The 25628-nt window shown below is 52.8% G+C and overlaps 1 protein-coding gene across 3 annotated transcripts in view; it reads right to left on the minus strand.

Annotated features, from left to right (window-relative positions):
- GALNT17 (polypeptide N-acetylgalactosaminyltransferase 17) overlaps positions 1–25628 on the minus strand; it is a 211215-nt gene that overhangs the window by 10442 nt on the left and 175145 nt on the right. For all 3 annotated transcript variants that reach the window (XM_069033390.1, XM_069033391.1, XM_069033392.1), the window contains exons 7-8: positions 4653–4838; positions 1464–1601 (exon numbers count right to left, since the gene is read on the minus strand). In XM_069033390.1, coding sequence (XP_068889491.1) covers positions 1464–1601; positions 4653–4838 — 324 coding nt within the window. The remainder of the gene's footprint in view (positions 1–1463; positions 1602–4652; positions 4839–25628) is intronic.

A 25628-nucleotide genomic window follows, 5' to 3' on the forward strand; every position in this document is an offset into this window, starting at 1 on the left:
AAGGGCAGAGTTATGGCACAAGAAGGGCAGAGTTATGGCACAAAAGGGGCAGAATTAAGGCACAAAAATGGGCAGAGTTATGGCATAAAAAGGGGCAGAGTTATGGCACAAAAGGGGCAGAATTAAGGCACAAAAATGGGCAGAGTTATGGCACAAAAAGGGGCAGAGTTATGGCCAAAAAGGGCAGAGTTAAGGCACAGAAAGGGGCAGAGTTATGGCTGAAAAAGGGCAGAGTTATGGCCCAAAAGGGGCAGAGTTATGGCCCAAAAATAGCAGAATTAAGGCACAAAAAAGGGCAGAGTTATGGCACAAAAATGGGTAGAGTTAAGGCATAAAAGGGGCAGAGTTATGGCACAAAAGGGGCAGAGTTAAGGCCCCAAAAAGAGGCAGTTATGGCACAAGAAGGGCAGAGTTAAGGCCCTCTCTTATCAGAGATAAGCAGGAAAGTGCTGCACAGCCCTCTCTACCCTCTCCACCCCTCGCTGCTGTATCGCCAGGAATAACCAGGCAGAGAAAGGTTTAGAGCTCTGTCAGTTTTCTTTAAATCCAGGTTAATGATGACTGGTTTTGGATAATAACCCCCATTCCGAGGGGCAGCGCCCCTGGACACAGCTGGCTTTGTGTTTGGTCATGGGTGGTGGTGACAAACCCAGGTTTGGGCTGCAAGGAGCCTGAAATCAATGCAGAACCCCTCAGATCTCAGTGAAATCTCAAAGTGCTCAACGAGGAAGGGGAAAAAAGCCCAGCTGGAACAAGGATCCCCTTGGAATCATCACATCCTTGTTCCAGCTGGGCTTTTATCCAACCCAAACCTTTCTGAAATTTCTTTTTTTGATGAAAATAGAATTTTTGGGGAGGTTTTAGCTTGAAGACATTCAGTAACTTTGATAACAAATCTTTCCTAAAATGAATAACCCATCTGGGGTGCTCAGGCTTCAAGGAGCCTCCTCCAGGTGCCACTCCTCCATCAATTCCATTGCAGCAGAGTATTTGTTATTAGCTCCCATAAACGACTCTTTCTATATTCCCAGAATGGTTTCAAAGCCAGCAGAGATTGAATTGAGTCCCCTTATTTTATCTTGTCCTTAAGCTGTTGTGACAAGGCAATGAATCCTCCAGAGACCTTGTCAGGCATTAGGCTGAGTTGAAGTCAGAGGGTTTTAGAAGATGCCTGAGTATTAAAAATACAAATACAGCTCCTTAATCCATGGGGTCAAGGGGAAATGGGGATAATTTCTGTCATTTTACTAAATGATGGATTAAAATATTTTATTTATACAGTCTCCAGGATCAACAATAAATCCCCAAACTGGTTTTTAGAAGAAACTGGGAACAGATGGGATAATTACAAATTGGGATAATTACACACAGAAAGTCAGTTTTGATTCACACTCCTCTCCTTTGGGGCTGTTTCTCTCCAGGGACTGCAAACATTGCCAGGCTGAGCTCAGGGACTGAATTACCTCTCCATAAGCAATGGTGTTGTTGTATCTCCTCATTTCTGGATAAACATGGTCCAGGTACCACTGGAAGTTTTTACACTTCAGGCTCTTCCTCAAGGCTTTTCTCTCGGAAACATCCCCAATGTCAATCCCTGGGTTCTGGAAAACAGCAACAGGATGTCACTGAACGGTCACACTTCCAAAAAAAGGTGAAAATGAGAGTATTTCCCTGAGCTTTGAGATGCTTTCCAAACTCAGCCAGTGGCTGAGTAATTCCAGGGACTCTGGGATGAGTGTCCAGGGCTGAAATCATCAGGAGGAAGCTGTGGGTTCCAGAGCCACGGCAAGAAGGGGACACCAACGTCTCTGCAATGGCCACAGGCTGGTGCTGGACAGGCTTCGGTCCTGGGGGATGATTTACAAAAGAGGAGCCAAATGGAGAAGAAAAGGTTTGGAAGAAATGTGGGAAGTGCAGTGAAACTCTGGGGAGTCTTCTCCCCGATTCCCCTGGGTTTGGATCCATCTGAGATTTTTAAATAAGGTGTTTTTAAAAGATTTCTCCTCCTGTTTGGGTTCTGAGGCACAGGACTTCCAGGAGAGCTTAGCAGCAAGTGGAGATGAGGATTTCAAAGATGGAAATGCAAACCCTGGCTGGGCACTGAGCACCAAAACCCTTCCCTGAGCCCACTGTGATCCTACTGAGACACAACCCAGAGGAAAGGAGGGGTAAAAGGTATAAAATAAATGGGAAAAGAATGAAGAAAAGAGAGAAAGGTTTAAGATTCAAATACAGCAGAGGCAGACAGCTGAGAATAAAGGATAAAAATTGCATGAGAAGAGAAGTTGAGGCTGAACCTCCGAGAAACCTCTCGGCAATTTGGGCAATTCCAGGGTGGAATGGTCTCCCTGGAGACACGGCAGAGCCCCACTGCTCCTGCAGAGGTGAAGCAGACAACTGGGGAATAACCCTGCAGGAGCTGCGGGCAGGGCTGGAGAGCTGCCCCCCTTTATCCCAGCGTGGAGCCTGCGGAGCTGACACAGCGGGGCAGCCACGGCAGCCACAGCAGCCCCTTCTCCTCTTGCACTCTGCTGTGGCTCCTGCTCTTGTCTTTCCCAGCGATCATTAAACACAGCTGGGGAAGCAATTTTCCATTACAACGCTTGTAATGATCTCCTAATGAATTATTCACTCTGCTTCAGGAGAGGCACCGTTTCAATGTGCCACTGGTCACTGGGAGGTAAAAATAAAGATGATTCGGTGGAGACAAGCTGGGATCTGAGTGGGCGAGGTGGGGCCCAGCCCAGGCAGGCAGCACCTGGAACAGTCAGGGCAGGGCTTTGCCTTGCCATCCCAAAATTATCCAGTGCACATCCATAAAATACCCCCCATCCAACCAGGCTTCCCTCAAATTAAATCTTGATTTGATGGGGAAAGGACCTGTATAAAAATCTCAAATGGGTTTTGGGGAACCCAGACCTATTGGGAAGATCTGCATAAAATCCCGAGTTGATTTTGGGTCACCCAGGCCTGTTCCCAGCCCCAGAGCTGATCCGTGTGACCCTGCCTTTCCCCAGCTGTACAGGATGGATTTTAATCCTTTCTGCAAGGCTCCAAAGCTGTTCCTGAGCAGGAGCATGGTGCCTCGCCTCTAAAAAGGAACCAGCCCAAGGATCAGGATTTCTGATGCCTGCCCATGAGCATTTGGATCTTGAAGCCTCTTTTTAAGAGACACCCAAATTCCCTCAGTCCTGGAGGCAGCTCCTCCTCTCCCGGCCCCTGGAGCAGTGCCTGTCTCAGGCAGAGCCCTCCTGCAGCTCCCTGGGAGAGCAGCTTTTCCTTCCATCCCTATTCCTCTCTTTCCTGGCATTTTTGTACCTCCTGGCCCTGGATCCCCCCACCCCAGGACCACAAACCTGCAGCTCCTGGCCCTTCCCAGGCTGCTCCCAGTGCAGCACAAAGCTGTGACTCCACGGCTCCAAACGCCAGCAGCTGTCCCCAGACGGAGCCTTTGCTCAGAAAGCTGCAGCAGCAGCTCAGGTTTTGGTGTTTCCCTGGTTTTCCAGAGGCCTGGAGCAGACACCAGCCAGGAATGCTCCTGCAGCTGCACCAGGAGCTCGTTGGGCCTTTGCCGAGCAGGAAGATTTTGTGTTCGTTTTTAGCACCAAGGGGTGGCTGGAAATAATTCAGCTCACAGTGGGGCTGGACACTTGTGGCACCAGTTTGACCTCTCAGTGAAACTGGGCAGCCCCCAGTGCTCGTTCACCTGCTCATCCCACCCGTAACCCCAGAGCCTCCCCATCCCCAGCTCCCTGCTCCTCCCCTGGCAGTGCCAGGGGCAGGAATGGGGCATTGATCCTGCCAGGGCTGCTCCAGGCAGCCTTTGGAGCCAGGAGATGCTCTTGGCTTCCAGGATTAGAGACCTGCAGGGAGGGCAGAGTCCAAGGAGCAGCTTTGGACCTGCAGAAATTCCTCCTGGAGCCTATGGAGCTTTCCCAGAAGTGTAGGGAGGGATGCCTGTCCCTGGACATGCTCACCTGGAGCTGCTGGTGGCACCTCATGGGTTTCCAGACTCACCAAGCTGTGACGTGGCAGGATTTACACCAAAATCATTGTGTCAGATCCAAGAAAACCTGACCATTTCTGGGCAGAAACAAAAGGATCCAGCAAAGCTCTTTAATGAGAAGATTTAAAAGGAAGGGGATCCCCTTCTGTGAGCCACCGACCTCCAACCACCTCCAACCTCCAAACCACCTTTACCTTTCAACTTCCCAGCAGTGGGAAAACAAACAGCCCCAGCCTTGGGCCACACATCCCTGGGGAGCTCTGGGCAGGATCGGTGTCCATGAGCTGGGAACCCGAGCTGGGCTGGCTGTGACACGGAATAAACCTGAGGCTCTAACGCTGCTGACAGCAATAATCTCCCAGGCAGACTCCATCTGCAGAGCAGTGTCAGGACATCCCCTCACTCTGGGCAAACACTCAGTGGGGAGACAAACACCACAAGGCAGGTTTAATTCCTAGAACCACACAAAAAATGCTGGGGGAACAGCAGGAATCCCCCCAAAGCCTGCAGGGTTTGGAGCCTCTCCCCCAGAGCCGAGGGAGCTCTGCTGGGGCTGAGCCCCGGGGGCTTCAGGCTGTGCTTAGGGACACTAAACACTCCATAATTGAGGGTTTAAGCACGCAGTGACCACGAGGCCGGGCTGTACCTCCAGGGGCAGGTTCCAGGCGATGTAGACGTGCCACTTGTAGTCGTCCATCCAGACCTCGGCCACGCGCAGCGCGTTGCGCTTGGTGTAGAAGCCGATGTTGTTGTTGTAGGGCTTCTTCTTGCGCTCGATGTGGGCCACCCTGGAGCAGGGCAGCACCTCCATGCTGCCCCCACACAGCCACACCTGCAACACAGCCACAGCTCCCTCAGCACGGGCACGACCCACGTGGGCAGTAAGAGAAAGAGGGGAGTTCTGAGGATTCCACACCATCCCGGCCAGCACAGCGTCACATCTCAAACTCCAGCGCGACCCCATGGCCACGTGGGGCCTCTGCCCAGCACCGAGAGAGTCTGGGGGACTTTGAGATGATCTTTGTGCCCCTTTCAAGCAACTCTTGGATTAACCTGTGCCCAGAGCAAAACCTGTGCTCAAAGCTTTAGAGGGATCAGGTCTATCCCTCAGCTGGTGTAGGACCTGCGTTTCCTCCCAAATACAAAGCACTAGTGACTGGAATAGTTCAAACAGTTCCAAGATCCCCTCCTGCAGAAGGGATAAGCCAGTGAAACATATGGCAGGGACAGATTTCTCCCACTTGAAACCATTTGTTCACTATCGTTCTTTCACGTGCTGCTTCAAACTCCCTTAAATCCTGGTTTACAAGTTAATAAAATCTTGTAAGATCCTCTTTTCATCTCACACCAAGGGGATTTGCAGGAACACTTGCCATACCTGGATTCTTCCCTGCCTGTTTGTCAGCAGCAAGAAGTTATTTACCTTCCAGCCAGGACTGCAGCCCCCGGGCAATCATTCCAAACCCCTACTCCAAGCAGGCCTAATAATCCCAGTTTTGCCTATTTTGCAGGCTGCTCTGCATTAGCATTTGGCACAGTTATTGTAACACCCAGCGTGACTGGGATCCCTTCCAGGCTCACCACCTTTCCTCCCATCTGCGGTCCCTGATCTTCATGGACCTGCTCAGTTCCCTCTTCCAGCAGCACCAGGAGCCTCCTGCCTGGAGCAGCGCCCGGCGTCACCTCCCGGGGGTGGCTTTAGCCACACGTGCCCAGGTGACCACAGAGAGGGCTAGGACAGCGAGGGGACACCTTCCCCTGCTCCTCGTGCTGTTCCCACTTGGATTGCTGCAGAAGAGGAGCCCCCCCCAAAACCTCAGCCTGTTGTGTGAGCTGGTGCATAAACATGCAGAAAAAATCCCATTTTGCTCCTGCTCTGTGGTTTGACCTTTCAGGACACGTTAACGACAATTTCATGCCCCAGAGGGGATTCAGAGCTGGTCTCTGGGAGAGGGACCTGCCTGCCCCTCCCTGTCCCTCCCATCCTCCTCCCACCCCAAGTCAACAAGAGCCACTCAAGTTTTGCAACAGGCAAAGTGAACCAGAGCTGAACTAGGCAACCCCAAAGGACAAAAAAATATTTTTAAAGGAACATTCCGTAGGCAGAAACTTCCCGTGTTTCTTTAATTTCTGCTCAGTTCTTTAATTTCTCAACACCTTGGTGAAAGAGGGGAATGAGCTCTGCCCTTGGGTGCTCCCAGAGCTGCTGGGTTCAAACACTACACTGAATAAACCCTCCAGTCCAGAGTGACCCCCAGCATCTCACGGTTTTGTACTTTTGGGGATTTGTAAGGTTTCGTCCTGATTTAAAATTAGAATAATTATTTAAAAACTATTAAAACCATAATTAACATGCTTTTCCAGCAGCCTGCCCCAAGTCACCCCATTGTCCTGCTGTGCTTCAGTTAAACAATTCATGGCAGCTTCCTTAAATTTCAGGAATATCTGTACAAACCACCTGGAAATTCGCACACTGGAATAACCTGTGGGGGCAGAGAGCTGGGCACTGAGCAAAGGGCATTGCCTGGGTACACATCCACAGCCTGGCCCAGAGTGAGCCATACAAACTTAACTCAGGAATTATCCAAGGGAAGAGCATACATCACCTCCTAAACAGAGCCTGAGCTGGCATTAGGAACTAAAAAATCCCTGTTTTGAGAAGGTATTTAGAAATATTTCTGCTGGGAACAACAGAGCAGAGAGAGCCATGGCCCAGGGGTGGCCACACAAGTCCCACAGGATCACTGTCCCAGGAAGGAGTTGCTTCTTCCCATGTGGCCCCACAAGGAATTTCTGCCCCTCCTGCACCCAAACTGCAGGTGAGGAGGTGCACAGGGAGCTGCAACCCAAGTGAGCCCCCCAAGGCTCTGGAGCTGTGCCTGCCCCACAAGCTCAGTGTGAGGCCCCAGCCCTGCACTGACCATGGCTCAAGGGCACAGAATTCCTGCAGAATTCCACAGCCAGAAGAGCCCAGTGGATGCCAATCCTCCCAGCACTAGGGGAGGCACCTGCCCCAATGTCCCAGCCCTGACTTCACCCCCCTGGCACCCAGCCCTGAGGGCAGGAGGTTCTTTGGGAACCTTGGAGTAGCCATTGATCCCAGCAAAGTCCTTTGACACATGGAGTACCTTCCTACTGAAGAATCCTATTACATTGTTCATGGAATGCCAGGATGGGTTGGGTTGGAAGGACCTCAAAGCCCACCCAGTGCCACCCCTGCCAGGGCAGGGACACCTTCCACTGTCCCAGGCTGCTCCAAGCCCCAATGTCCAGCCTGGCCTTGGGCACTGCCAGGGATCCAGGGGCAGCCCCAGCTGCTCTGGGCACCCTGTGCCAGGGCCTGCCCACCCTCCCAGGGAACAATTCCTTCCCAATATCCCATCCAGCCCTGCCCTTGGGCAGTGGGAAGCCATTCCCTGTGTCCTGTGCCTCCAGCCCTTGGAAATTGTCCCTCTCACACAAAGCCATGTTCGGGGGCTCGGGGTACAGTAGCTCAGCAGGTTACATTTGATGAGCAAATCTCCAGGTTTCCCTGTTTTCTGACATTCCCATTCCCACACAACGATTAAATTGCCACTCCTTCACCTATGAAGTGATACAGAACTAAAACCAGACCCATTGCCCTCAGAACAGGAGGGTGACTCAACATCTCCATCGATCCACACACAGGAGGAATCAAAGCCGTGGAAAACACTGGGATTTATAAACAACCAGATAACAGCAAACTCTAGTGAAGGAACCCCAGAGGAACAAACAGAAACTGAATCCATCACCCAGAGACCTTTGATATGTTTTGCAGAAAGCTGCTGGGGGATAACTTGTAATTCTTTTGCAAGGAAAATGTGACTGTCTTCAGCATGGAAAAGCAGTGCCTTGTCTCGAGGAGTGAGATGCCCCAGCACAGCTGACACTGAACTGCTAAATCTGCTTTCCAGGAGCTTTGGCACGTGAGGGAAGGAGGCTCAGGGGGACCTTCTTGTTTTTTACCTGAAAGGAGTTTCAAGACAGGTGGGGGTTGGTCTCTTCTCCCAGGTGACAAAGGACAGGAGAAGGAAGGGCTTCAGCTTGTGCCAGGGGAGGCTTTGGGTGGATATTGGGAAAATTTCTTCCCTGAGAGGGTTGTCAGTCATTGAAAGAGGCTGCCCAGGGCAGTGGTGGAGCCCCAGCCCTGAAGTCAGTGTCCTTGGAAGTGTTCAAGAACCACGTGGATGTGGCACTTGGGGACAGGCTTAGCGGTGGCCTTGGCAGTGCTGGGGAATGGTTGGACTCAGGGGCCTTCTCCAACTTCCTGATTCCCTGTGGGAGGCACACTTTGGTTATGACAAGCTCTCCTTGTGACAGGATGTGCTCCAGGGATGGCGTGAGCCACCTTTGCTTCCCAACCACCCTTTGGAAGCACGGAGCTGCTGTGGGTGTGTGAGAGCATTTGTGCAAGGGGAGGAACCTCAGGGCCTGCCCTGGGCCAGCCCGGGCTGGGCCAGGGCTCAGTGGTGATGCCGAGGGGCAGCAGAGCCCCAGGGGAAGCCCAGGTACCTCCCTGGGCACGGGGAGCTCCCACCAGCACCAGCATCTCCTCTGCCAGCACACTCCAGGCCTCAGCTGCAAAGGGAAAGCTGCTTTCCCAGTGCTCTGAGAGAGCTGGGGGGGCTCACCTGGAGAGGAGAAGGCTCCAGGGAGAGCTCAGAGCCCCTTGCAGGGCCTAAAGGGGCTCCAGGAGAGCTGGAGAGGGACTGGGGACAAGGGCTGGAGGGACAGGACACAGGGAATGGCTTCCCAGTGCCAGAGGGCAGGGCTGGATGGGATATTGGGCAGGAATTGTTCCCTGGGAGGGTGGGCAGGCCCTGGCACAGGGTGCCCAGAGAACAGAGTGGACAGTGACCACCCTGGGTGCTGGCTGTGGTGTGACACCCACGATGAGCACCCACGATGAAACCCTGCCTTTACTCGCCCGTGGCTTGGCCGAATTTTAACTATTCAGACTGAAATCTATCGTGGACCAGCTGGAGCTCTGCAGTTGATGCAAAGCAAGGGAAACTTTGCATCTCCCAGTGCATTGTGAAAGAAGGAAATAGGGGAAAGCCTTCCCTAACTTTGATTCCACCCACTCCTGGCTTTTCAGCTGATAACTTCATTTCTCAGGTGATTAGCAAGCCCCTGCCTTAATTAGACATAGATTTCCCATTTACCAGCTTTGCCTTATCTTTGCTCCCCTTCCTCCTTTGACAAGTGCCTTCCAAAGCTGAGGGGGAAACACAATTACTGGGGCAGCTGAAATAATTCCCAGTGTGCCAGGACAAAGGGCTAAATAATCCAACTGAGAAACAACAGAGAAGGCAACAAAAGAATAATTTCTCCTGTCAAGTTCTGAGCCACTTTACCTCTCCAAGTTACTGCTTTTGTGGGAACAAACAACACGCACAGCCACGTTCCCAGCATTCCCATCCTTCCTGCTCCCCCTGCCTGTGCCCCATCCCACGTCCCCAGAGCACACCAGGGCAGGAGGTCCCTAGGGCCAGGCTCGTGCTGCCGGCAATGGGATGAAGAAGTTGCTCCCCAGACCTCTGTGCTCCCTGCAGAGCCTTTATTTCCATGGTTTCCCTGGCACGAGGCTTGTGGAATGGAGCAGTGGGACACCCCCATCCCAGCCGGCTCAATCCCAGTTTGGGGAGATAAACACATCCCCATCAGCAGCTGGTGGCCCTTTATGGGTGCCAATCCCATCCCCCAGCCCTCAGCCTGCAGGCTGGCTGGTATTTGCTATTTCTCATGGGTGCATTTCCATAGAGATGGGAGCTGGACCCGGAGTCATCACTGGGTGCTCCTCCAGGCTCTGGGAGTGCCGCTGTCCCCTCTCACCGCCCCAGCAGGAACTTCAGCAGTGGAATCTCATGGAGGGGAGCCGAGAAACCTCACACAGAGGGGAACAAAGGGAGGGAAATCAGCTGCCTTCGGGAACTCTGTGGAATTTGTCATCTCTGCAGGTGGACACGAGCACTCCGGGAAGAGGAAAATCGAGATTTTCACAGATCACGTCAGGCCTGGGGGTGCGGGACTGATCCAAAGCAGTGACTGTGCCACCTCTGAGGCTCAGCAAAGGTCACATCCAGCCCCACATCCAGAGCCGGGGGATGGAGAAGGAACAAAAACCCTCTGGCACATCCCTGGCAGAGGCAGCAGCCCTGGGTGGGCCCACCAGAGCATCCTGCTGGAAATCCCTGCACAGCTCCATCCTGAACAGCTGAGGAATTGTCCTGGAGAGCTGCAGGGAGAAGTGAAGGAGACTCCATGTCCTGCAGCTGGCACAGGAAAAGGAATTTCACTGCTGTACCTGTAGATTTCTTTCCTCTCTCCTGAGGCCACAGAAAACCTTTAGGGAGGCTCAGAAGCAGCCAGATCAGGCCCAGTATCCATCCAGATGTGCCATCTCCCTAAAGTGGGATTTCTGAATGGACCTGCCCATCCCAGCCCACATCCATTCCAGCAGAGAATGGAACTGGGAGGAGAGGGTTAGAACACATTTTAAAAACTTAATTCTTCTCCTTTTCTCCTGTTTTATCCTCATGGATGATACCACTTTGGACAGGTTCCCATCTGTTTTGTGCCAGACCAATAACAGAAATGTCCCAATTGTCCAGTGTCCAAATGTCCAACCTTTCATAAATTAATTCCTTTTGTAATGGCATCTAAAAATGCCAAAAGAGAGTGGAATCAGATGCACTCCACTGCCCCTAGCCTGCAGCAAAACTGGGTAATAACCACTTTTCATCCTCAAGCAACATAAAGAGTTTAAATCTGACACATTGAGAGGGCAGAATACAGCCAGATCCCCACGTGTGCAGAGCAGGGATTCTCCAGGAGGACATTCCTGCACACTGCCATGGAGGTTGCCCCGACTGGAGGCTTTTCCAATGGCAAATTTCTGCTGTGATACTCTGACAAATGCAACCCAGCCTGCTCTGAGCAGTGCCTCGCTCCTGGCTGCAGAAGGGACTGATCTGACCTTAGCACCTGCAAAGAGCCGTAAGAAGGGGCTCGGTGGGAAGCTGCATTTCAGACACTCCGGTCCCAAAGCACAGCACGGGGAGGATCCTCTGCAATGACCAATGTCCACATCCCCTTGGCTTGGGAAAACTGCTGGGAAGCAGCATTCCACCTGCCAGTGCACCAGGAGTGCTACCTGAATTTCTGCAACATGAAAGCACAGCACCCACAGCCGCTGCAGCTTTGTCATTTCCGTGCTCCCAGAAGTTAATTTTTTTTAAAAAGAGGAGCAGAGTAGTTCTAAATCCCATCTTGGAGAGATGCTCTCCCAGCTGAACTCGCAGGCTTTGCTGGAGCTGGAGCCCAGATCTGCCTCCTGAGCCCCCAGCTGGCTGAGAGCACATCCCTGCAGAGCACGGAGCTCCGGAGAGCTTTGGAACGATCGCGGAACAAATCTGGGTCTCTCCTAATGAGTTTAGAGCTGAAACTCCTCAGTGCTCTGATGTTATCTGCTCAGCTTGGCAGCGTGACAAGGACCTGATTATGTTGTAATAGCATAATGCAAAGATTATTACAGACTCATAAAAGACAAGTGCCTCAAAACCAGCATCAACAATACCTGGAGGCCCTGCAGAAGGAGCCGAACACGCTGGGCTCTGTGCACTCCCAGCACAGAAATTACCTGCAGGATCTGACCCTGATCTGCTTGGAGGTTGCTCTTTTTTTATTATTTTATTGCCAGTAATGTAGCAAAAGCATCTTGATCTCATTTTCCTATTACCATTTCTGTCAGAGCTGTAAAAATAAACCAGCATAAATAGCTCCCCAGGATTTTGATCTATTTTTCATGCACAAAAAGCCTTTGGAGGAAATGATCCACAGCCGGTTCTTCAGCCTAACAGGATTCCATGTGGGGAGTGGCAGGAGGACGGGGAAGGTGCCAGGGAGCGTTGGAACCATGGGAGGTGGCTCTGAAACAGAATTATTGATGCACAGAGAGGCAGCTGAGTGATGGAGCAGCTCCTGAGACAACAGTGCCCAGCTCCACGGAGCTGCTGCCAGCCCTTGGAGCTCCATGCCCACTGCTCTGTGATCTGTAACTGCAGATATTCCCACTGCTCCTCACGGGGAAGCTGCTGAGGGAGCCAGGCTCCTCCATGGATGTTCCTGCATGGATCACATTGACTGTGACTGCCCATCCCGCTGGAACACTGCTCAAGGAACTTGTCAAAAGAGCAGCTCCAGAGTTTGGAGCAGGAAAATGCAGAGGGAGGAACAGAGGCAGGGTCTGAGTGTGGGGATTGGGTGATGGGAAGGTGAGCAGGGACACCCAGGGACACCCAAGGACACCCAGGGACACACCCAGGGACACCCAGGGACCCCCAGGGACACACCCAGGGACACCCAGGAACACCCAGGGACACACCCAAGGTATTTTACTCCTTGTCAGTGCTCAAAGCCACACTGATGGTGCTTCCTAAGCTCATCCCACCCCTGCCATGGGCAGGGACACCTCCCACTGTCCCAGGCTGCTCCCAGCCCCAATGTCCAACCTGGCCTTGGGCACTGCCAGGGATCCAGGGGCAGCCACAGCTGCTCTGGGCACCCTGTGCCAGGGCCTGCCCACCCTCCCAGGGAGCAATTCCTTCCCAATCTCCCATCCATTGCTGCCCTCTGGCACTGGGAAGCCATTCCCTGTGTCCTGTCCCTCCATGCCTTGTCCCCAGTCCCTCTCCAGCTCTCCTGGAGCCCCTTTAGGTCCTGGAAGGCCACAATGAGGTCACCCCAAAGCTTCTCCTCTCCAGGTGAACAATCCCAGCTCTCCCAGCCTTTCCTCCCAGCAGAGCTGCTCCATCCCTCGGATCACCCTGGAGCCTCCTCTGGGCTCCTCCAGCAGCTCCAGGTCCTTGCTGTGACGGGGCCTCTGGAGTTGGACACTGTGAATCCCATTGCTGCATTCCAGCTGAGCGTGGGTCAGACAGGAGGGAATGCCCAAAGCTGATGCCCAGGAGAGTCAGAGGGAGCCAGCACCAAAGCTGCTCTGGTGTCCTGCCAAGCCCCAGGGACACTGCACTGCCACCAGCTGTCCCTGCAGTGATGCCCAGGCAGGGCCAGGGGGATCTGGGACCCCTCAGTAGAGAGGGGCACCAGGATGTGCCCATTGCCCAGGACAGATCTGTATCCAGGGGCTGTTCCTGCCACTGCCCAGCTGCAGGCTGGAAACGTCCAGCCAAGCTCCAGACCAGATGGTTGGGGACCAGGAGCTCTGCCACAGTTTTGCCACTCTCTGCACCATCTGCTCGCCTTCCCTGGCAGAGTTGAAATCCCCTCTCCGGCAGAGGCATCACGTCCTTGGAAATAATGAACACTGTGCAACTGCAAGCAGCAAAGTTTAGAGTACGGAAGGTGAAAGCCTGAGCAATCTCTGTGGCTCTGAAAGTCCCATCAGCAAACTCCCTGATAAGTGACTGTCACAGAGCTCTGACAGAGGATGTAAAATTCCCATAAATCCCAGGAAAAGCCCTGTGCAGAAGCTCCCTCAGGTTAATGACCTCCCAACTGCTGCTCCTCCCATCCTGGTGGCACCAGCAGCTCCTTCAAGTGTGGCCAACCCCTGAAACATCTCCCATCAGGACAGAGCAGTCTCTGAGCTGGAGTTCTGCTGGGAAATTTGGAAGCTCTGTTTGGGGGCAGTGCTCAGGGTGTTTGGGGGCAGTGCTCAGGGTGACGACAGCCAATCTGTCCATGGGACACTCCAAGACCTTGGTGGCCATCTGGACTCTCCCTTTCATCTCCAGATGTTCCCAGAGCCAGTGGCCAGGGCTTGTGCCCACTGTGAGATGTTGGTTTAACAAAGCCCACAGCATTTCCTTGATGCAGGCAAACTTTGGCTGAGTGGCCACTGATTCCTGAGCCCCCGAACTTCTCCCAGCAGCCAGAAATGCACCCTTTCCACCAGCACAGCCAGGGAACAGCCCAGAGCACCGAGACAGATTTGGAAGGGCTGGAAGCAGAAATGCATCTGATGCAAAATGACTTTTTTATCTCCTGTTCTGCACAGAACTGATTAAAACCAGAGCTGAGTCCTAATTTATTATTACTGGTACCAACTCTCCATCTAATCTGGATCAAAGCTTTGTTTGGATGTTGATTCCTGCCCTCCCTGGGCCCAGCAGCACAGCTCCCAGTGCCCTCCCAGAGCCAGCACAGCTCCCAGTGCCCTTCCCAGAGCCAGCACAGCTCCCAGTGCCCTTCCCAGGGCCAGCACAGCTCCCAGTGCCCTCCCAGAGCCAGCCCAGCTCCCAGTGCCCTCCCCAGAGCCAGCACAGCTCCCAGTGCCCTTCCCAGAGCCAGCACAGCTCCCAGTGCCCTCCCCAGTGCCAGCACAGCTCCCAGTGCCCTTCCCAGCGCCAGCACAGCTCCCAGTGCCCTTCCCAGAGCCAGAACAGCTCCCAGTGCCCTCCCAGGGCCAGCACAGCTCCCAGTGCCCTCCCAGAGCCAGCCCAGCTCCCAGTGCCCTTCCCAGGGCCAGCACAGCTCCCAGTGCCCTTCCCAGGGCCAGCACAGCTCCCAGTGCCCTCCCAGGGCCAGCGCAGCTCCCAGTGCCCTTCCCAGGGCCAGCACAGCTCCCAGTGCCCTTCCCAGGGCCAGCACAGCTCCCAGTGTCCTCCCAGAGCCAGCACAGCTCCCAGTGCCCTTCCCAGGGCCAGCACAGCTCCCAGTGCCCTTCCCAGGGCTCAGCCTCCCTGTCTAAGCAGAGCAGCAACAGCTTTGTGCTGGCTCCAGAAGGGATTTGGGGAGGGCTGTGGTGGATACCCCGGCACGTCCAGGTGTGACATCCCCCACTGTAATGGACCCTGTGTTGGTGGCATGAAAATGCAAGTGGATCTCTGTCAATTCATCCCCTTCTTGATCAGCAGTGAATTGATGTGTTTGCATTAGTTATCACAGTTAAAGAATCACAGACCTTCAGAAAACACTCAGGTTTTGTGGCAGAGCAGCCTCATGGGCCCTCCCCTAAGCAAAAGCCCACCCCAGCCACGGCAGGCAGAACATCCTTGAAACTGCCCTGTTTGGGATGACCCAAGCCCTGGGGACAGGAGCACCTTCAGTCCCAGCTCCATGAGGAGCCACCCTTGCCCTGCACAGCCACAGCCACCTCTGCCCCCTCCAGCTGGGCCCAGTCCTGCTCATGTGTCCCCACATATGACAGGGAAGGGTTGGCTGAGCTGCTCCTGGGAAAGCTCATCCACCACTGCAGCTTGGCCAGCTTTGAGCTGGAAGGGAGGAAGGGGAGGGAAGGTGTGAAATCCTGCCTTGGTTCTTCCCCTGAGCACCTTTACAAGTTCTTTTTGTGCTCTTTAACCCTGTCCCCTCCTTTTCCAGCCCCTGGTGTCCCGAGGCACAGCCAGGATGGAGCTGTCAGAGCACGGGATGGCTCCTGCTGCACTGCCAGTCCCACCCCAGCTGGGGCCTGCTCAAGGTACTGCAACAGCAGGGATTTTTCTTTTAGGCACATTTTAAACTTCAGCATCTGCTGCAGCGTTTTCCAGATGTTCTCATCTCCATCTCCATGTCCTGTGCATTTTTCCAGTGGAGAAGATCCTTTGGAAACTCCTCCAGGTTAGATTACTGTGCCCCATTTAAGAACTCTTTAATTCCCCTCTTCCCAGACACTGTGAAATAACTCCCAGGCAGTTGGTGCCACAGGTACCAGAGTGAAAACCTGGCCTGAGGAGTTTTCCAGGTTCCTTAGAGCATGGAGGAGGTGGGATCATCCTTTGTGTGATGCTGAGATGGATCAGGAGACAAATTCCTTCTGGTCATGCAGCAAGCAGCACACCAGGACCTGAACTGTGCTCGGGGTCTCTCAGAACAAAGGCTGGACAAACTGGAGGCTTTTGAAGCTCAATCTCTACTTTTACTGATCAAAGACTTCCAATAAAGCTCTACCAGAGGAGCTGAATCAGGAGAGCTGAGCAGCACAGGCACACTGCCAAGCGGGGAGGGATAGACCTTAAGGAATTCTGACAGGCAATAAAAGCCCTGCTTTCCTGAGCAGTCAGATCCCTGGGGGGAATTAAACTGTGCTGGATATTGGTGCAAACAGTCATTTCTGCACGAGCTGCATCCCGAGGCTTGGATCAAAGCAAACCAAGCCACATCTGCAGGGGTCATGGACTCAGCTCATTGATTTATTCACAAGGTTTAGGACCTGATATTACTTATTTTGTGTGAAACGTGCAGAACAGAGACTGCGGGAAAACCAGACAGGAAAACCTTCCTGCATTTATCTGACAGGACTCTGTTTACTCCTTGGATACTGCTGGGCTTTCTCTCCTTCTGTTCTGTGTGGAAGTCTCCCTAAATATCAAATACATTTTAAAAATTTCAGTTCTAAGTCCACAACTGCATAGTCATTATTTAAGGTCACCCAACATCCATTTCTTTCTATTTCCGTAACACAACCCTTTTAAAAAATCACTAATTAATGTATCCCTCAATAATAAAAAAATAAACAAACAAATAAATATAAATGATAAATAAACAATGCCCTGACTCCCTGACTCAGCCCTGCCAGCCTGGTTAGCAGCACCAAATCTCCCCCTGGCCTCATCTTTTCCCTGCCTCCTCCCGTCCTTGATCTCCCAATTAGGGATAAGAGCAGCAGAAGGGATCCAGCCCCCCAGTGCAGTCAGACTGTCACCCAAAGTGCTACTACAGGGCCATAAAGGAATTCTTTATGTGGAATTCTTCTTCCCAAGGGAGCCTGTTGATAAAAACAGCGACTGTTTCCATTTATTTCTCCGTGTCCATTCACAGGAGCTCACACACTCAGAGATTTGATTCGAACAGAAGGGATCCATTGCCATTCCCTGGAAAAGAGCCTCAAACCCCGCCAAGAACAGGAAAATGGTTATTGTTTAATGAGACATTTCCAGGAAGATCATTCTCACAGCCTAGTACACATCCAGCCCTGGGCTCAGTGTCCCGAGGGAAAAGCATTTCCTCAGCCCTTCCCCTTCCTGCAGCTCCAGGACTGGGGAGGGCTGAGGAGCAGGCAGGGAAGGGAATCAGGCTGCTGAGGAGGAGAATTGCTCTCTCTTCTTTCAGGTAGAGCCAGAGAGCAGAGAGTGCAGGGAAAGGCCTGGATTTCTTACCATGGATTCCTCACCCAGGGAATCCAAGGCAGGTTGGACAGGGCTTGGAGCAGCCTGGGACAGTGGAAGGTGTCCCTCCCACGGCAGGGGGTGGGAAGAGGGGATTTTTAAGGTCCTTCCCAACCCAAACTGGTCTGGGATTCTGGATTCTCCCACATCAGCAGCTCTCTGTGCCCCAGCAGCTCCTGGGGAGCAGCTGAGGTGTGGGCAGTGAGAGCCATGGGAAGAGGATGGGGAGTGAGAGCTTCCAGAGGAGGAACAAACAGGGAAAAATGGACAAGCGGGAGCCCAGGTGGTGTGGGTGGAGCTGCACAGCACCCCTGGGAGAGCACCCCTGGCACAGCACCCCTGGCAGCTCCTGGGTGTCTGGCCAGGCTCTGCCTCCCCAGTGAAGCCTTTCACAGAAGGACCCCCCCCTTCTGACACCAACCCCCCGAGGCAACAAGCGCTGGGTTCTGGAGCAGAGCACAACACAGCAGGGCACTGGGAACAGTGGGACAACAGCCTGGGCTGACTGTGGGACTGAGTGGCTTTGCCAGCAGATGTGATGTCCCCAGAAAGCAGCGAGCCTAAAGCTCTTTGTGATGTCGCCCTCTCACCTGGCCAAGTTCCTGGTGCAAACCTTTCTAGAGATTTCTCCCTGTGAGGCCCATGGAGGGGACATTCCTGTCCCCACTCTCAGCTGGACCAATCTTTTGGAAGTCACCATGGGGCAGGACAAGGCTGGCCGGGGGCTCTCTGAAGGACTTTTGTGAGGGAGCAGCAAAGGCCAAGACCAAGCCCCAGAGGAGCCTCCTGCCCTGGTGGGATGGGTGCTCTGCACACCCCCCAGCCTTTCCCACCTCTGCAGCGGGAGAAAGGCTGTGGGAACAGGCACTGGGAAAAGGACAAGAGCAGGAGGCTTGGACATCCCCCATACAGCAAACAGGGCCAGACTGTGCCCGTACTTTGGTCTGAGAGGCTGGGAAAGGTGGGAGCTCCTGATGTCCCTGTCACCAGATTAATTCATTCTGCCACGTTTGCCATCTCATCTATGGAAATCATTCCAGTATAAACGGCTGGAGTTCCCCAATTAATAAAGAAATGAAAAATGAAGCACCAGGTCCTTCCACACAGGAGGATGGGGGTCACCCAGCCCCTTCCAAATTCTGCCACATCTCAAGCAGAATTCCATCTTGCTCTGAGCCCCTGTCAAGCTTCGCTCCCGTCTCTCCCCAGCACTCCCAGTCACTCACATGTCTTGAGCCGACTTTCATTAAATTGAGATTAAAAGGACTTTCTCCACAGACAAAATCATAAAATGGAAAATGTCTCATTTCAGCTTTTCCCTCCAAATCTGAGCCTTGCCGTTCAAGGGCGCCCAGCACTAATAACTTCCCTGCTGAAGCAGCTCCTTCTGTTTGATTCCTTTCAAACCCACGACAGAGGCTCCAAACCCCAGAGCGGTGGCACAGGACTCGTCCTCAGGCACAGATTTACAGCCACACGTGCTCAGACCCCAGGGAAGGGCTGGGGCTGGGTCAGGGCAGGGTTAGGTTGGATTTTGGGAAAGGTTCTTCCCCCCGAGGGTGCTGGGCACTGCCCAGGCTCCCCAGGGAATGGGCACGGCCCCGAGGCTGCCAGAGCTCCAGGAGCTCCCAGGGGTGCCCTGGGTGGGGTTGTTGGGGTGTCTGTGCAGGGCCAGGGGCTGGATCCATGATCCCGATGGGTTCCTTCCCACTCAGGACATTCCATTATCCTATAATTTAGTTTGTGAGACTCCACTGCACCCTGAAAACAAAGGACATGAACATCTCTGCTCTGGTCTCACACTTCTCCCTGGCAGGGATTTGCTGTGAATTCAGACTGCCCATGTCTGAAAAACAGAGATGAGTCAAAAGCATCTAAAAGTTTTATCTTCAAAAATCTGGAATGTGGTGGTTCCAGTGAAATTCTGCCAGGAAGGAAAGGGAGCATTTCAACAGAATGGATGGAGCTGCATTTAGAGCTCGCTGGAATGGAGGGTGTCTGCATGCCTGGGTTTGTGTGAAGTTCAAAACTCGACATAATTGATAATAAGAATAAAAGTGGAGCAAAATTTCAGATTTAGTGCAACCAAACATCCTCATCAACTCTACATTTCTGAACTGCAGTTTTGGAAACTTCTCAGGCTTTTTGTTGAAATGCATTTGCAAACCCAAATAGAAATGATGTGTTTTGGAAAGCAGAATGTAGAAAGCGAACAAGGCAGAGGAAAAGGGACAATGAGCAGTGCTGTGTCCTCAGGTCACACCAAAGTTGTGACTCATTCCTTGCTCATTTGTTTAGATTTCAACACTAATTGTTATTAGTTCCTAATTCATCAGCATCCCTGAGCTTGGCACGAGTGTAAAATGACAAATATAGACATTTCCTGTAAACACACAAAACCAGAAGAGATGGGAACAAAGCAGAAAATCAGAAGATCCCACTTTGATTGCTCCCAGACTTATCCCTAAATTTTTCTGCTGGAGAAAGTGCTCTTTGCTGCAGCTTCAGGGGTGGCTTTGCTGCATCCCTCTGCTCCCTCAAAGTCACACAGGAGACAAACTTCTCCAGCACTGCTCACATTTTGCAAGCCACACCAGCACGTTAAGGTTATTTTATTTTATTTGTTTGATTTTATTTTCCCTGTGAGTCACCAGGCAGCCTTAAAGTCACTGCAGGACTTAGAGCAATGAAAAGCCTTCAACCAAATTCCCTTTAAAATGAGACCTGGGCCACGTTCTGGCTCCGCTTCAAACTACACTTCCAAAGTGTGAGCCACGTCCCTGAAGGCAAATGGAAACACTTCCATCCCCTCCAAAAGCCCTGGGCACCATCCCAGCCCCTGAACTTGGCAGTGCCAATGCCATCAGCACCCCCCCACCAGGACTGGCACTCCTGGCACAAAACGCTGGCAAAAGTTTTGTTTCATTAAAAAGCTGCATTCAGGTGCAAAAGGAGCTGCTCCTCCAAGGCCCTGGAGCTGGAAACGCCTCTCAGCTCTTCACTGGTTTAACTGGAGGCTGCTCACTGATGTCCCCTGGAAAGGAGCCCTGCCAAGCACAGTTACCCACATCCTGCTGGAGCAGGGATACATCCTGCCTCGAGCTTACATCTTCCTCACTGCCATGACAGCTCAGACAGGCTGGGGTTCTCCTGCTCCTCCCTGGAATTTTGGGATGTTCTAAGCCTTCTGTCTGAGGGTACAGACTCCTTCCACCACCTCATGGTTCCCCTGGGTTTTTAATGGGGAGTTTCTTGCTGAAAGCACCAGGACAGAGTAGCTGAGTTTCTGTTTCCAGCCCAGCTCAGAGCCCAGGGAGCTGCTGGGAAACAAAGGCTGAGGTGTGGTGTCCCCAAAGCTGCCCCAACCCGGGGAGCACAGCCCAGGCACAACACACACAGCCCCTGTACCAGTGTTCAGGGATAATGGGGCTTTGTGTGTGCTCAGCAGGCATTTAATAACTCACCTTGTTCTCATTTGCTCTCTGCTGTCTGTCATGGTTTGGGTGCTTTTAAACGTCTGCAGAGCTATTTAGAATTACTCATCCTTCTGCAGCATGAAATGAGAATCTGAGCTCCAACTGCTGGGACAGAGCTTGTCACTGATGGGTTTCATCTCCTCTAATTACTGCTGAGACAGATGTCTCCAGCACAGAGCCGTGACTCAGCTTCCCAGGGACCCACACTCTCATGCTCCAGAAAAAAACAGGAGGAAAAAACTTCTCTTTGTACTTTGAACTGCCAGAGGGCAGGGATAGGTGGGATTTTGGGAAGGAATTGTCCCCTGAGAGGGTGGGCAGGCCCTGGCACAGGGTGCCCAGAGCAGCTGGGGCTGCCCCTGGATCCCTGGCAGTGCCCAAGGCCAGGCTGGACATTGGGGCTTGGAGCAGCCTGGGACAGTGGGAGGTGTCCCTGCCCATGGCAGGGGTGGCACTGGATGAGCTTTAAGGCCCTTCAAACCCAAAGCACTCCAGGATTCCATGAGGGTGTTTGGGGTGCTGTGCTGCCTAAACCCCAGCCTTTGTCCTGGGCTTTGTTGTGCCCAGGAGTCCAAGCCCAGCCTGGCTTGAGTGAGGTTCCAGCAGCAATCCCATGGACAAGGCTCTGCCCAGTCAGGGCCGACCCACCAGGCACCAGCAACTCCCTCTCCTTGAAAACACAATCTGGAAATTCCTTTTCATCCTCACCAGTCCCAGACAAAGACACCAGAGCAGAACAGAAGCACAGGCACTGCGCTGCTGGAGCTTGTCCAGTCTGCCCACTGCTGGAATTTACTGGGAGCACTGGGAGGACACACACAGGCTGAACTGTGGAGGCTGCCCACCAGACCCACACACTCACAGCAGCAGTGAACCCTCCATGGTGGCAATCAGCCTCACAGCAGCTGATTGAACTTCCCCTCAGCTCCACACATGCAGGACAGAGGCAGGATTCCATCCACCTGCCTTAAAAGCAGCCTTTGCTGGGTCCCACACGTGCTGCTCAAAGCACAGCAATCCTTGGTACTGCCAATGGCATCGTGTGACAGTGGCAGAGGGACTTGGGCCTAGTCCCAGACCTGTAAAATCCCTTCAAATGAACTAATAGCAGATGTCAAACAAATGGGGGATTCAAAGGCAGCATTTAATTTCTTCATTGTCAGGGGTCACAGCCCACATCATCTGCAATCCATAATTAAGGGGTGTTCAACTCCCTCCAAAAGGCAGCAGCAATTACTCAGGACAATGAAACTGTAGTTGCTGTTTTTCTCAGAAGGGCTTTGCTTTGCCCAAACCCCATTGTTGTAGCTCATTTTCACACCGGTCGTGTTTCCCCTTTTCTGCATTTTCTAAATGAAAACCAAACCTCAGAGTTTTCACACCCCGAAAAAGGAAAAGAAAGCTGAAAACAATTCTTTTTCTCATTTTCCCTTCCTGTTCTGGAAATAAAGCATTTAAAACAGCCAGAGGGCAGGGATAGATGGGATATTGGGAAGGAATTGTTCCCTGGGAGGGTGGGCAGGCCCTGGCACAGGGTGCCCAGAGCAGCTGGGGCTGCCCCTGGATCCCTGGCAGTGCCCAAGGCCAGGCTGGACATTGGGGCTTGGAGCAGCCTGGGACAGTGGGAGGTGTCCCTGCCATGGCAGGGGTGGCACTGGATGGGCTTTGAGGTGCCTTCAACCCAAACCTCTCCTTCCACTTGGATCCCTCCCACCCCCCCAGACAGCCCAGCAGTGGGGCCAGACACAGAGATTTCCAGAGAGGTGAGATGGGTATTACAGAGCTCATCCCCCCGTGGGATTGCTTAGGAAGAGCTGAGGTTTGGCACCCCCACCCTCCTGGGTCTCTGCCTTCACCCATGTGAGCACCTGGTGGAAGCAGCATTTTTTAGGCCTAAGGCAATGCCTATCAAAATCAATACCAAATTCCTACAAACCTCACCAGACACTGAATAAGGACTAAAATATTCAGTCACCAGCGAGAAGCTCAAGCTGTCATTAAGTCCTTATTAAGCAGAATAAATGGATTGATCTAAAAAAAAAATAAAATTAAAAGCTTTTGTCTTTGCAGGCTGGAGAGACAGCCAGAGTGTGAGTGAGGATGTGAGGCCTGTCCTGTGCAGGACCATCCCGGGGGCAGGTGGGAGCAGGAGAGTCAAATTCCTCCAAAAACAGAGATTTGTTGGAACAAGTTTTAAGCCAGGCTCATCTGGGTTGCCTTGGCTGTGCACAGGAAAGGCCCCTGGTCCCTGAGGGTCTCCCTGCTGTGGAGGGAGAGGGATGGGCACAGCTGGAGCTGCACCCAGGGGAGCACTCAGCTCCCCCCTTCACTAATTAGGTTAATTAAGACTAAACAGCTAATTTCTACACAATTCTGTTTCAACAGATGCCACGGCAGAGACTCTGCCTGCCATAAACCCAGGGAACTGAGCTGTGAGTGCAGGCCCAGGGCTGTCCCACCCCTGGTAGAACCTGCAGGAACAACCCCAAACTGCACAGACACAGTCATAGTGACAGTCACACTGTCACAGCCACACCGTCACAGCCACACTGTCACACTGTCACAGCCACTGCTGGCCAAACACAGCTTTCTGAGCTCAGCTACACCATCAAATCAAATCAAATCAAATCTATAAACCAGCAGGAAACCTGCAGAGAAACACGGGAAGAAAACATCGTTGAAAACTCAAGCGGTGACTCACTCGAGGAGTGCAAGGACTGGTGAGAACTGGGATGATGAGAGGATTAAAAAACAGAATAATGAGCCCCAAGTCTCAGAGGCTGAGCTGTTAATCCATGACTCACACGACTGGGGGGTGCCCTCAGGCAGCACCCACTGACACCCCTGAGAAGGGCAGGTCCAGGGACCACTGGGCACTTCTTGAGAGTCTCCATGGCAAGAGCCACCAAAATAAGGAGAAATCAAAAATCCAGAGCTGGGCAGATCAAATCTGGCAGTCTCTGATCAGCCCCATGTGATTTCACTCTGACTCTTAAATCTGTTGGCTTCAGCCCATGGTAAAAAGACACATTCAAAGGAAAGGCACATTCTTACAGAGCTCTGCTCTGCCATCTGCAAATCATTATTCCTCCTTCATAAAAATAACTAAGTGCAAATGGCTACAAGAGGAGGAAGAAATTCCTTAGCTCCTTCCAACAGGAATTTTTACCAGCAGCCAAAAGGAGGAGAAAAGACCTGGGTGCAGCGTGTTCACTTCCAAAGCTGAGGGGGAAAGGGGAGCAAAAAAGGAGCAGAAAAAATCTGCATGAGTACAACACACCCCAAACCACTCCAGAGCAGCGACTGAACTGACAGAAGAGAGCAGTGCATCAGATACTGGGGAGAAATCCTTCCCTGGGAGGGTGGGCAGGCCCTGGCACAGGGTGCCCAGAGCAGCTGTGGCTGCCCCTGGATCCCTGGCAGTGCCCAAGGCCAGGCTGGACATTGGGGCTTGGAGCAGCCTGGGACAGTGGGAGGTGTCCCTGCCCAAACCAGGTGGTTTTTAAGGGCCCTTCCAACCCAAACCATTCTGGGATTGTGGGATTCTCTGGCTGCTGACACAGCTCCATCCACACCAGACAGAAAGAGGCAGCAAGGAACCAGCTCGAGGGGTGTCTGACCCGCAGCCAGTGCTCAGGCTGGCAGGACAATTCGTGTCTTTGGCTTCATCCTGTCCTGGGAATGAGGGGACGAAGCCTGGCCCAAAGAAAGCAGCTGTTCAGCTGCTATCTCATGATCTTTTAGACAATTTTTTTTCCTTTCCAATGTGAGTCATGAGCCTGGAACAAGTGAGATTGTAAAATTAAAACAGTTATCAGCTCTCCATCACTGGAACCATAAAACCCCTTTCCTCTCCAGTGACAATTAACAAGGAGCAAGAGCAGATAAACTGGAGCTGGCTGTTTCCATCCCCACCTAATCTGCAGATAACTATTTCCTTAACCCTCCCAGAGCTGCTGCTCCCTGTCTGCAGCACAGTCTCTGCAGATGAGGCTGTCTCCACAAAAAGGATAAGGATGTACGGGTAAAAAGCAGATAAAGAGATGGGGGAAATGCTAAAAAAAGAGGCAAAAATCTCCAGAGCTGTTGGTGAGAAGCAGCACAGGAGGGGGGATGAGAGGGAACAGATGAACTCCTGGAGCTGGGATTACGAAGGTGCCATGCACAGCCCGAGTTCCTGGGGCCTCTTCCTGGGAGTCTGTGGGAACATGGAATTAGCAGCAGCTACAGCAAGGGGGAGTTGAAGATTAAATCTCAGCTCCACGTTTGGCTCACTTGGCCGTGCACAGCCCTGCTGGGCTGAAGGGTTCTTTGTCACAGCTTGGGTACCTTAAAAGTCCTAGGATGGTTTGGGTGGGAAGGGACCTCAAGGATCATCTCATCCCACCCCTGCCACGGGCAGGGACACCTTCCACTGTCCCAGCATGACCCAAGCCTGGCCTTGGACACTGCCAGGGATCCAGGGGCAGCCACAGCTGCTCTGGGAATTCCATCCCAGCCCCTGCCCACCCTCACAAGGAATGATTCCTTCCCAATATTCAATCTACACCTACTCCCTTTCAGTTTGACCCCATTCCCCTTGTCCTGTCCCTCCAGTTCCTGATGCAGGGTCCCTCTCTGCCTTCCCTGGAGCCCCTCCAGGCCCTGGGAGGGGCTGTGAGGTTGTGCTCCACACAACCTCCTCTTCTCCAGGCTTCACAGCCCCAATTGCCTCAGCCTGTATCCATAGGGAAGATGCTCTAATTCCCTTATTAACTTTGTGGCCTCCTCTGAACTCGCTCCAGCTTTCAGCCAACCCGCAGGTTGTGATGAGCAGGGACAGGGATGTGCCACGGATGAGACAGAGCCCAGGCGAGGACTGTGCTGATTCCCTGTGCAATTCCACGTGTCTGCCCTCAGAAAGCCCAGCACTGGAAACACCCACCTGTCCTGTGGGAATACAGAACCCACTGGCCTGCCGGGAGCAGTGGCCCCGATCCCAACTGAGCCCAGCTC

The sequence above is a fragment of the Aphelocoma coerulescens genome, chromosome 19, assembly GCF_041296385.1.
Source record: "Aphelocoma coerulescens isolate FSJ_1873_10779 chromosome 19, UR_Acoe_1.0, whole genome shotgun sequence".
In the NCBI taxonomy this organism is placed as follows: Eukaryota; Metazoa; Chordata; class Aves; order Passeriformes; family Corvidae; genus Aphelocoma; species Aphelocoma coerulescens.